The sequence below is a fragment of the Terrapene carolina genome, unplaced genomic scaffold, assembly GCF_002925995.2.
Source record: "Terrapene carolina triunguis isolate 2854851 unplaced genomic scaffold, T_m_triunguis-2.0 Scaffold67, whole genome shotgun sequence".
In the NCBI taxonomy this organism is placed as follows: Eukaryota; Metazoa; Chordata; order Testudines; family Emydidae; genus Terrapene; species Terrapene triunguis.
Genome location: NW_020664418.1, coordinates 17,799,637 through 17,811,114, shown reverse-complemented (window position 1 = coordinate 17,811,114; position 11,478 = coordinate 17,799,637). Strand labels below are relative to the sequence as shown.

Genomic DNA, 11,478 nt, shown 5'->3' with positions numbered 1-11,478 from the left:
TTTTCACTCTATATGCATCCGAAGAAGTGGGTTGTAGCCCACGAAAGCTTATGCTCTAATAAATTTGTTAGTCTCTAAGGTGCCACAAGTACTCCTGTTCTTTTTGCGGATACAGACTAACACGGCTGCTACTCTGAAAATAGTCCTTTGAGCCATCGGTATTGTCAGAGATCCCTTGTTCTCTGATAGTTTTCTAACTGTTTAACTGTTTACCAGCTCTTCCATCCATCTGCTCTCTCACCTACATCCACAGTTCAATTCCCACCAACAAGCCACCCACTTACTCCCTTGCCACCATCCCAAAATGCCACACGCTGTGGGGAAAAAAAGAAAGGGTGCAGGGACTCTACGGCTACAGTGACAAACATTCCACTGCCTCATCCTCTCTCAGGAGCCGCTGGGATTGTATAGCATCCTCAGCTGCCTTTGAGTTTTAGGACAGCAGTTTGCAAGTCTCCACTGTACAACTGTAAAGAAAGTGGAGGCACAAGCAGCCTATAAAACTACAGCCTCTACAGAGCCCTCATGCCTGCCCCCATCCCTTGTAGCTGATCCATTCTCTCTACCTGGTTTCCATGTATAGTTGCAGCATTTCCTACTGTAAGGAAAAAAACAATGAATCTACACGGAGAAATTTACAAAGGAGTTTTTTTTTTAAACTGAGTTAAGAATTAGAATGCTGTCTATTATTTCAGAGGACATGCTCAACTGCCTGGGTACCTGATACTAAAATTGCTCAAACTGATACACTTGATTAGTCAAGTGATGCCTGACATGCAGCCTTTAATGTATAGGAGACTCTCTCATTGACACTGTGGCAGCTCCTCTTGAGTTGGTACATTGTCAATGACCTTCTTCAAGTGATGTCCCTGTGGGCACGCAGCACTCAGTTCCCAGTCAGCATCAGTGAAATACAGTATAAAATTTCATTGCAATGTGACATTTTTCAAATTTTGTATGCTGAATAAATACATGTAACTGCTGTGTGTCCTCCAGGCTACTTACAAGTCATAAAACTAGCCAGTGGTGCCAAGATTAACAGTCCAAATTTGGCTTTACCTGTTTTTTTCCTCTTACAATGCAAGTGTTTGTAAAGTCCATTTAATTCTCTAGACATATATTTTCTTCCCAAGTTCCCTTGTTCTGTTCTTTTTAAAACCAATGCCACCAGTCCAGTGCACACTAACTAAATGCTCTATGTCTGAACAAAGAGTTGTGGGGAAAACATCTCAGTTTCAAGTTAACAAGGGGCAATTATTATTAGGGACAGATGAGCCCAAGCCTCAAAGTTCAGGGCCAGAACAAAGAGAGGAAGAATTCATACCTGGGGCTTTGGTAATGCAAATAGGGTCTGGATCTAAATCCGATCTTCCTCAAAATTTTGAGTATTTAGGTCTGTGGTCTTGGTTTAGTCCCGTCTGAAACATTACTGGTATAATTCAGTCCTCCCTGCACAAAACCTGAGGAACTAGGGAAGGGTGGAATTTACCCATCTACAGGCATTTGTGGTCACAAAAGTGCAGATCCTATGGCTCCATTTCCAACCTGCACACCACCCTGCCCCACAGGCCTTTTTAGCAGTGATTATTTGTGTAGCGGACACTTGAATGGATGCTCCACTCACACCCCCTCTCTGACATGCAGCCACACAAAGGTAGGTGGTGAATTTCACCTGTTAAACAATAGTTATAATGGACATTTCTATAGATGAAATCTAGTTTTTAAAAATCCCTTTTAATATACTCAGTGTAAATTCATGGCTGATGGGAACTAGTGAATTGAAAATAGATCTTTCCCCTTCACTATCTATACCAGAGAGACTCCTGTACTGGAATGGAGATCATCCTTCTGTACCATAGTACCTGCTGTGACACTGTAAGCAAAGCGTGAAATCTTTGCATGATGATGAAGCAGGGGAAGATAGTCCAATGATCAGCAAATCCTCTCCAGTCATTGGAAAGTCTCATGCATTTCAATTGCATTATCTGCCTGTGGTAGCTATAACGTGGTTATGACTGTAGTATCTAGGTACTATGCTAGGCGGAAGGGCTATGTAGAGTATTTTATTAATACACCTCTACCCCGATATAACATGACCCGATATAACACGAATTCGGATATAACGCAGTAAAGCAGTGCTCGGGGGGGCGGGGCGGGGCTGCGCATTCTGGCGGATCAAAGCAAGTTCGATATAACGTGGTTTCACCTATAACGCGGTAAGATTTTTTGTCTCCCAAGGACAGTGTTATATCGGGGTAGAGGTGTGTGTACAAGTGGAAGCTCTGCCTTTTCACAAGGTTCCTTTAAATATGAAATGTGCAAGGGAAAACATGCATGGTTTCCAGAAGTCCAATATATTGGAAAAACTGGTAGGTGTGAGCTAAATAATTGATTTTGATTCTGGTATTAAGCTCAACTTTCCCTTCTTTGCTTAGAGGGCATCTTTCTTGCTCAGTAATAGGCCCAAGTAGCATTTAGAAAACAAAAGAAAATCAATTGCCAAAAAACAAAACAAAAAACAAAACTAACTGCAGATCCAGAAAAGATTGCAGTATTTAATTATTTTAATTGGTTCTGTATTACCAGTATGAATTATACAGTTGCTATAGTCTCTGGCTTTAATTTCATGAGGACAAATTACCACAATGTTTTCATGTATATTCATAAATCATGACTAAGACTAAGGTTTAGTCATGGGTATTTTTAGTAAAAGTTATGGACAGGTCACGGGCAATAAACAAAAAGTCATGGCCCCGTGACCTGTCCATGACTTTTACTAAAAATACCTGTGACTAAATCTTACCTGCTGGGAGGGGGGGCGCTCCTGAAGACTGCTGCAGGGGGGGGCGGGAGGGGGCAGTGCAGGACGATGCTTCTGCTGGGGGGGGGGGGGGGGCCGGGCCCCCCCCCCCCCGCTACCGCTGGAGGTTGGGTGGCCCGGGGCTCTGCTGCTGCTGGGGAGTGGAGGGGCGGCCTGGGGCCCTGCCACCGCCGGTCTGGTTCGGGGTCGGCCTGTGGCCCTGCTACCGCTAGTCCGTGTGGGAGGTGGCCTGGGGCCCCACAGCCCCGCCACTGCTGGTCCAGGCAGGGGGCAGCCTGGGGTCCCACTGGTCCTGGCAGGGGGCGGTCTGGGGTCCCACCGCCACCGGTCCCGGACAGCTGCTCCAGGGCAGTGCCAGGGACCAGCTGCCTGGGGCTGCCAGAGCAGCAGCCGGTGCGGCTGGCCCTAGGGCTTCCCAAGGTGCTGGGGTGGTCCTGGGGTCAGCAGCACCAGCAGGCTGCAGAAGTCACGGAGGTCCCAGAAAGTCACGGAATCTGTGACTTCCGTGACCTCCATGACAGACTCACAGCCTTAATCATGACTTACATTCAATAAATTATGCCAATGAATATAATTAATCCAGCCCCAACAAGCCCTGAAAAACTCATTGTTACATATTTCCCATTTCTGTTCCAGAAAGAGGATGGTCTTCAGTTTAATTCTTTTTTCTACCGTTCTATAATTTTAAAAATCAATACAAGTTGAGGGCCTAATTCCATTAGGTGCTGGGCATCCTTATCTCCTCATAACTACAGTGGGAATTGAGGGGAATCTGCCCTTCACAGGAGGTTCTCCGCACCTCATAGCACTGGGCCTTTTGTTAGCCAGCCCTCCCTCTCCAAAAAAGTCTGGTCTTTTCTTATCAGAGTAAGCACTGCCCTTTCAGATCCCAGAGCATGTTCTTCAGATAATACAGCATTTTGCAGGCCCAGTGGGTGTAGCAATGCTGAGAAGAGACCCCAAGCCCATCTGTAAACAAACGAGTTCCATTTCATTTTAAAGGCTATTGTGCTCAGAGCAGGATTTAGACAAAATGTCTGTATTCTGCCTGTGCTAGTGCTCCCACTGTTGATTCCACTGGTGAAGGTACAGGTGCCCAGTAGGGAGATATCTTTTACTCATAGGTTTTATGGTCCCCCTGTTATCAGAGAGGACCAGCATGTTGTAAAAAAGTTAATAAATTGAGGGACCTCTGGATAGGAGATTATTCTCTGCTAAAGGGCTTGCAGTATCGAGTCTCTGGGCTCACATTAGCTGTGCCAGCAGTGACAGATCCACCTCCAGAGACAGAGAGAGAGAGAGAGAGAGAGAGAGAGAGCAGAAAACAGAAAACAAAACAAAAAAGGAAAGGAAGAGAAAGGTCAGTGTAACTCTTCTGCAGGGAGAGGGAACAGTCTGAGTTCCTCACCTGCCAGTACTGGAGCAGGCCCAGAGCAAGCTGGGGCTGAACAGAGAGAGAGCAGAGAAGGCTTGAAGAAGGGTGGTGAGAGCAGGAAAAGCTCCAGCATAGAGAAGAGGTGACAAGGGCAAAAAGAGGGAGAACCCAGAAAAATAAACTCTGCAGCATGGAGCCCTAGAGAGAGCCCATGGAGAGCTGCAGGAGGGAGCTCTAGAAACAGAAAAGGGGGGGGCCAGTTCTACAGGGACAGAGAGACAGATCAAACTACCTTAAAGGACAGAAGCAGCATACATAGAGTCTGAAGCACAATAAAGACAATGGAGCTAATGGCTCCCATAACAACTTCAGATGCTGTAACTGCTGATAAATCAGTGCGGCCAAAATGGATACGCCATTTTGAGCAGTTTCATGTGGCATCAGAATGTGTAAACAAGAAAAGGGCCATGACAGACAGGGTTACGGAGTTGCCAATTCCCCGATTGTGACAGTGCTGAAAGTGGTGAAAAAGAATCCAGAAAAAGGAAAAATCCACAGCAGATTGGACAACAGAGCTGCCAATGGCTGATCGTGGCAGTATTGAAAAAAAGTAAAAAAGAGCCAGAGAAAGTGATGCTCATGACAGTCAGGACTGTGGAGCAGCAGATATTGGCATGTGGTGCTGGTCAGAATGAAGTTTCTGCTCCTCTGCTGCCACATCCTACTGAGGAGCAGTTCAATGAAGATCATAGACCACTACTGGATTAATCAGCAAGTTTAACAGATAACTGCTTAAATGTAGGAACTTTGATGCCAGCCATACTACAGAGGAACCCCAGAAAATAGTGAATTTAGGGATTCTCACAGTTAGGCATCTACTCATGATGGAAGATACCACTTGGGCTGCTTCCAGCCGACAATTTTTTATAATAAGTACTGAGATGTCCACTATACAGCGCTATTTTGAAATTCATCAAGAGGAAGGGATGGGGATCTCGCATATGGCTGTTGCTGGCGTGGGAATCTGGTTAGCCTGTATGTCTGGATCTACACTCCACATATTCCACAATGAAACAATCATCTCCAGGACATTAACATTGTCATATTCCTCTATACAATATGTCATCAGGACAGCAATGTGTTTCTGTGACTGTTTTACTGTGCCATGGATCATGTTATTTGGAACAAATCTGGGCATTTCAGTAGCACTACCAGTTCCTTGTTAGCAGAGAATTCCAAGATGAACTGGAAGGGACTGATATCCATTTATGAACATAATGGCTAAGTTAAATTCCTTATAATGGCTACAACTATAAGCAACAAAAACAAATCTAGAAACAGTCTGCCCTCTCATTCAGGATCTAAAGATGATGACCAAAAACTGTCCTGCACAATGAAAGACCAAGTTCCCCTAAGTAATACTCATGGCAATGCAATTGGGCTAGGAGTTTCCACAGGGGTCCATTACGCAAAGAAGGAACTTGTTTACATCATTTGGGTCTCTAACATTGTCTCATGGAACAAATTCCCAGAACACAGGTGTCACAGGGTGAGCTGGCCCTTTAAGGGGATTGGGGATTCAGCCTCATCTGTGGCAGGTGTAGCTTGCCTCCCCAGCTGGAGGGAATGAGAGAGCACAGGGGTCATGTAACTAGGAATCAGGTCTGCTGTGAGATAGGACAGTGGTCATTCAGGGAGAACGGAGCTGGAAGTGATTGTACCATTAAAGAGCAAGCAGCGAGCCAGGGAGGAGGCCAGTCTAAATATACAGGAAGAGGTCTGGGAAAGGAAAGACAGCTACAGGGCTCAGCTGCTTGAAGTCTCAGGGCCAGAAACCCATAGCAAAGGATTGGCATGGATTCCCCTCATGCAGCTGCCTTGTGAGGTGGTACAGCCATCCCTGCCAACAATGGCACCTCCTGCACCCCAACCCACCCCCCAAGCTAGAGCCTGCAACCCGCAACCAAACTCCCTCCCAGAGCCCGCACCCTGAACACCCTCCCGCACCCCAACCTCCTGGCTCAGCCTGGTGAAAGTGAGTGAGGGTGGGGGAGAGTGAGTGACAGAGAGAGGGGGGATGGAGTGAGCAGGGGGTGGGGCCTAGGAGAAGGGGTGGGACAGGGGCGGGGCAAGAGTTTTTGGGTTTGCGCGATTAGACAGTTGGCAACCCTACCGAGCAGCAGGCATATGGAAGCCCTGGTTGTGCTGGAAGAGCTCGCTGGGCACCAGCAGCATAGATGCAGCACCGCCCAAATGTCAGGTGGACTGCATCTGCGCAGAAGTGGCTTGTGCGTGCGTGGAGGCCCATTGACTGTTCTGGGGCCTGGAACTGCTGTCAGCGGGCCTGCCTGAGGACAGTATCATTTGAGCTTTTAAAAGATCAAAACATCTAAGAAAATATCTAAGAAAATCAAATGCAAAGATAATCAAAACTCATTTAGTTCTTGGTCTTCAAATAGTCAGTAAAGTAAGGGATTTCTGGGTAGAGGTCATCCCCTAGTTTGCCGCTGAAGGACTTGGGTTCAGATCCTCAAAAGGTATTTGTGCGTCTAACTCCCATTGAAATTAATAGGAGTTAGGCTTCTAAATACCATTGAGGATATGAGCCCAGGGGTGTCTTTCCGCTTACACTACACTTTAGGAGATCTTCCAGAATAATAATAATAAATAATAATAATGAATAATAATATAAAAAGGCAAGTATAGGCAAGGCATTGATCCTGGAGAAAGTGCAGAGACCTTGGCTGAACACCAGGGCAGAAGTGTAAATAAAAAACCCTAAGCATTGCTGCTTTTCTGTCCTCAAAAGAGGATAAACTGTAACTCAGCCTTAGGGCCTGTCGAATGTTACTCCAGCATGTCAACATTTGGCAAGGCCGTCATCTTTCCAACTGCAACAAAATATGTAAAGAAAGAACTTTTGATAGTTTTTAAGGCAATTCTTATACCTGAGAAAGTCTGGTGCTTTGGAAATCATATTTTCAAAGTCTGCAAATGCTAGTTTCCCATCACCATCCATATCAGCTTCTTCTATCACCTTCTCACAAACTAGAGTGATTTCTTCTGCTGTTAGCTCTTCTCGTGTCAGCTTGTTGAGGGTTTTTTCAAGGTCAGATTTACAAATGAAGTTATCTGTGTTAAAATCTAAACAAGAATAGGAAGAAAGAAAAGAAGATTGTCAATACCTCTCTCCAGATTAATTTACTCTAACAAAATGTGTACAAAAGAAAACAGTTTAAGCAAATGTTTACGTCTGTCTTCAACCCAGCATATGATTGCTCTCTTTAAATATATCAGAGGGATAAATACCAGGGAGGGAGAGGAATTATTTCAGCTCAGTACTAATGTGGACACGAGAACAAATGGATATAAACTGGCCGTCGGGAAGTTTAGGCTTGAAATTAGACGAAGGTTTCTAACCATCAGAGGGGTGAAGTTCTGGAACAGCCTTCCGAGGGAAACAGTGGGGGCGAAAGACCTCCCTGGCTTTAAGATTAAGCTTGATAAGTTTATGGAGGGGATGGTTTGATGGGATAACGTGATTTTAGTCAATAGGTCAATAACGTGCCATCGCTGGTAATTAGTAACAATGGTCAATGATGGGATATTAAAAGTTACTACAGAGAACTTTTTCCGGAGGGTCTGGCTGGAGAATCTTGCCCGCATGCTCGGGGTTCAGCTGATCGCCATATTTGGGGTCGGGAAGGAATTTTCCTCCATGGTAGATTGGCAGAGGCCCTGGAGGTTTTTCGCCTTCCTCTGCAGCATGGGGCAGGGGTCGCTTGCTGGAGGATTCTCTGCGACTTGAAGTCTTTAAATCATGATTTGGGGACTTCAACAGCTGAGTCAAGGGAGAGAATTATTCCAGGAGTGGGTGGGTCAGCTTTCGTGGCCTGCATCATGCGGGAGGTCAGACTAGATGATCATAATGGTCCCTTCTGACCTTAAAGTCTATGAGTCTATGAACTTGGGGCCAATTTCTCTCACAACAGGTAACTCCCATTTATTTCAACAGGACTTGATTCTGTACGGTACAAGCAAGCACTAGGCCAGCATTCAGAAGATGCTGTACTTGACCAAATATGGAGCATTTCCATCTAACTCAAATCCAAAGCTCTTGGTCAACATCTGGATTCTCCCAAAGACATCTGACCCAGTTTCTGTGGCAAGTGACAGCCTGTATATCTGTTTAGTAGAGCTTATATTCTCTGTGGGTCAACCATTATCAGGCAACGTAATCACATCCATACTTGTAGACTGATCCTGCAATATGTGAACTTCCAGAGGAGATCATGGCATGGAGCAATTTACAGAATCAAGGCCTTATCAAGAACACAGTAGTCTGCTTCCCCATCCATATAACAAATACTTGGGAGGATCAATTAAAGTTTAGAAAGTGCTTTGAAAACAAAGCACTCTATCTGCGGAGTACTATTTTTAGTGTTACCATTCAGTCCGGGTTTCTGCTAACATTGATGTTTTGAGACACCAACCACAGAAGTGATGGGGGAAATAGTAAATTATTGTACTGCTCCATCTAACATACAAACAGCTAATAAGTTGCCAATAAATCTCCATGTAGCACTTCCATGGTCACATGAACTCAGAACCTAATTGTCCACTGAGTAGCAATATTCCAAGCCTGATGGAACTGTCAGATTTGCAGCCTTGTATGCCTCAAGATTTAGTAGGTTATCTGGCAAGAAAATGTACACATCGCAGGTTTGGTTCCTGCTTGCTTTTCTATGATGGGCTATAGCCAAGTGGTTGCCTCTCTCTGCTCTCACTAAAGGAAACCCTACACAGGCAAAGGTGGCGAATTATATGGGCCCATGGTGCCCGTGCTCCATCAATATTTAGGAACGTGGGCCCGGCTTCACCAATGTTTAGGCTTACCGCGCTTTGGAGGGCCCTGCGCTTCAGCAGGACGCAGGGTCCAGGGCGGCCTGGGGAGTTAGCGGGGGGCCTATCGCTGACAGCAGTGAGTGACCCGGCCCCAGCCCACCCTGCTCTGCCCGCCCTGCTGGCTCCCGGCATCACTCGGGGGAGGGGGCGGAAGCCGGAAAGAGGCGGGGAGACCTTCTTAGTAAGTGAGATTCCAGGAGGGGAGACCTTGCTTTGAACTTGGAAAGGTGTGATCCATTTCAAAGACAGGGCAAGCTGAGGCAGTAATTTTGTACTGACAGGGGGGATTGGAGATATGCTGTCTTGTCCACCTTTGCATCTACCTTTTTTCACTTGTGCTCAATCCTTTTCGGCTGGACCCCAGGATCTAGCCACTAATCTCTAGCTAATAAAGAACTTTCAACCTTTTGATTATTATAGAAATTAGCAGTTTGTTGCCTGAGCTCTGTTATTACTGCTTTGCAAACATCCTGGAAAGCACATGAAGCGGATTTCTCCCAGGAAATTGTTGTGCAAAGATGCAACAACAAGAATATTTTCTACAAAATGTTGCCTAAGTGCTAATATAAAAAGATTTGATTCATGTTTTCAGAACCATTAGTGCTTCATTTAGCATTCTTCCATGTGTCTAAAATTAGAAACACAAAATGAGAATTGCGTATGAGCATCATAATGATCAGCTGTGGACTTGTACAGATAATCATCAGATGTGCAAAGATAATCTAAACAGACCAGAAGAAAAAAGCAAGAGAAAAATTCAGATACTATCTTTGTGTGAACATCATGCTCTCCGATGGTCTTCTGGTTTCTAGAATTTAATTGATATTGGAAGTCTGAAACAATCTTATTTACCATCTTTGCTGTTGTCACAATGACATACCACAAGATCTTTTGACATTTCAGTGGACTAAATAATACAGTATATCTAGAGGGGAAGATCCCTGAATTACACTAAGGTCATCTCTAATACCAAAACATCTCTTCCTAGGGTTTGATCCTACATGTGCTTAACTTCAAGAATGTAAGTAGTTCCGGGGGTTTTAAAGTTAGTGCATGTTTGCTGATTGGCTCAGCAAATGATGATGATGATGCTCAGCACCTTGCAAAACTAAGCCATTTTGCTTTTTGGTTAAGCACAGAGCTAACAGTGAACATCTCTCCTAGGTAGACAGTTAATCTGAATTAATGGAGCCATTTATCTACAGCATCCCCACACATTACCATAGATCTTAAAGGCATAGATTGCTTTGAGCTCTCTGGGAGCCATTTCACTGAGCACAGAGAACATGTCCACGAAGTCATTGAAGCTGAGGTTCCCGTCTCCATCCTCTGAGAAAGCCTCCACAATCCTCTCCTTGAAGGGGTTCTCCTGCATAAAACACATAGGCTTATTTTTAGAACCTGGGACTTCACAAAAGCAGCAAGCACAGCAGTCACACAGTGCAGCCTCCAGACTCCCCCCTGCAAACTGCAGCCTGGGAGGTAAAATAGGCTGGTGTGGAGAACAGGATGGGGGCAGGTCAGGTAAACAGCCACACAGATACACTGATCTGGATGCCAAATCCTGCTTACCTTACTCATGAAAGTTGTCCCAGTGAAATCAATGGAGCTACTTGTGTGAATCAGGCAAGGAAAATTTGGCCCTGGATGAATTAACTAAAATAATAGGGAATTGTAAAGACTGCATGCAACTTGTTTAGTTTTTAAAATCTAGATACAGTAAAAGCTGTGTTATCCAGCACTTTATCAGCCAGAAAGCTCTATTAACCAGCATTTCTAATATCTCCCAATACAAATCTTCAATCTAGTAACCGGGACTACTATACTGCCCAGGAGGTTATGCAATTGCACATTCTGCTCTCTACTTTTATGCAAAAGAGGCAGAAGACAAGTAAGCAAGCTGATATCGGGGATTTATTAAAAAAAGCTGCTTCCAGGGTGTGTCATAGGCGTAGGTGCTGGAACTACAGCATCCCCTGGCTTGAAGTGGTTTCCATTATATACAGGGGTTAACATTTGATTCAGTGGCTCTCAGCACTCCCACTATAAAAATTGTTCAAGCACTCCTGGTCATATGGTCATTACAGATTCAGCCCAGTCTCCTACACCTTCTACATCTACTATGATAATTGATGTTGATAATAATGACCCTGAGGCACTGGAAGATCCTGAAGTGCCTTCTGAATCATCAAAGAAAGATTAAATTATGTTCAATATAGTTTTAGTGTTAAGTGCATTTTTAGTGATCTGGGTGTACGCCATGTGCTGCCCATAGTAATATGTACTGTCATAAGATAACCCCATAGAAAACTTTACCTGTATACACACCTAAGTGCTTCAAGAAACCAACCACTCTGCAGTGCAGTATTACTACTGG

At 44.8% G+C, this 11,478-nt stretch overlaps 1 protein-coding gene across 1 annotated transcript in view; it reads right to left on the bottom strand.

The window, feature by feature from the left end:
* The window catches only part of CIB2 (calcium and integrin binding family member 2), a 112,706-nt gene that overhangs the window by 15,622 nt on the left and 85,606 nt on the right, over positions 1-11,478 (bottom strand). Inside the window, exons 4-5 of the mRNA XM_024200589.1 lie at positions 10,323-10,470; positions 7,145-7,340 (exon numbers count right to left, since the gene is read on the bottom strand). Of these exons, the coding sequence (XP_024056357.1) occupies positions 7,145-7,340; positions 10,323-10,470 (344 nt within the window). The remainder of the gene's footprint in view (positions 1-7,144; positions 7,341-10,322; positions 10,471-11,478) is intronic.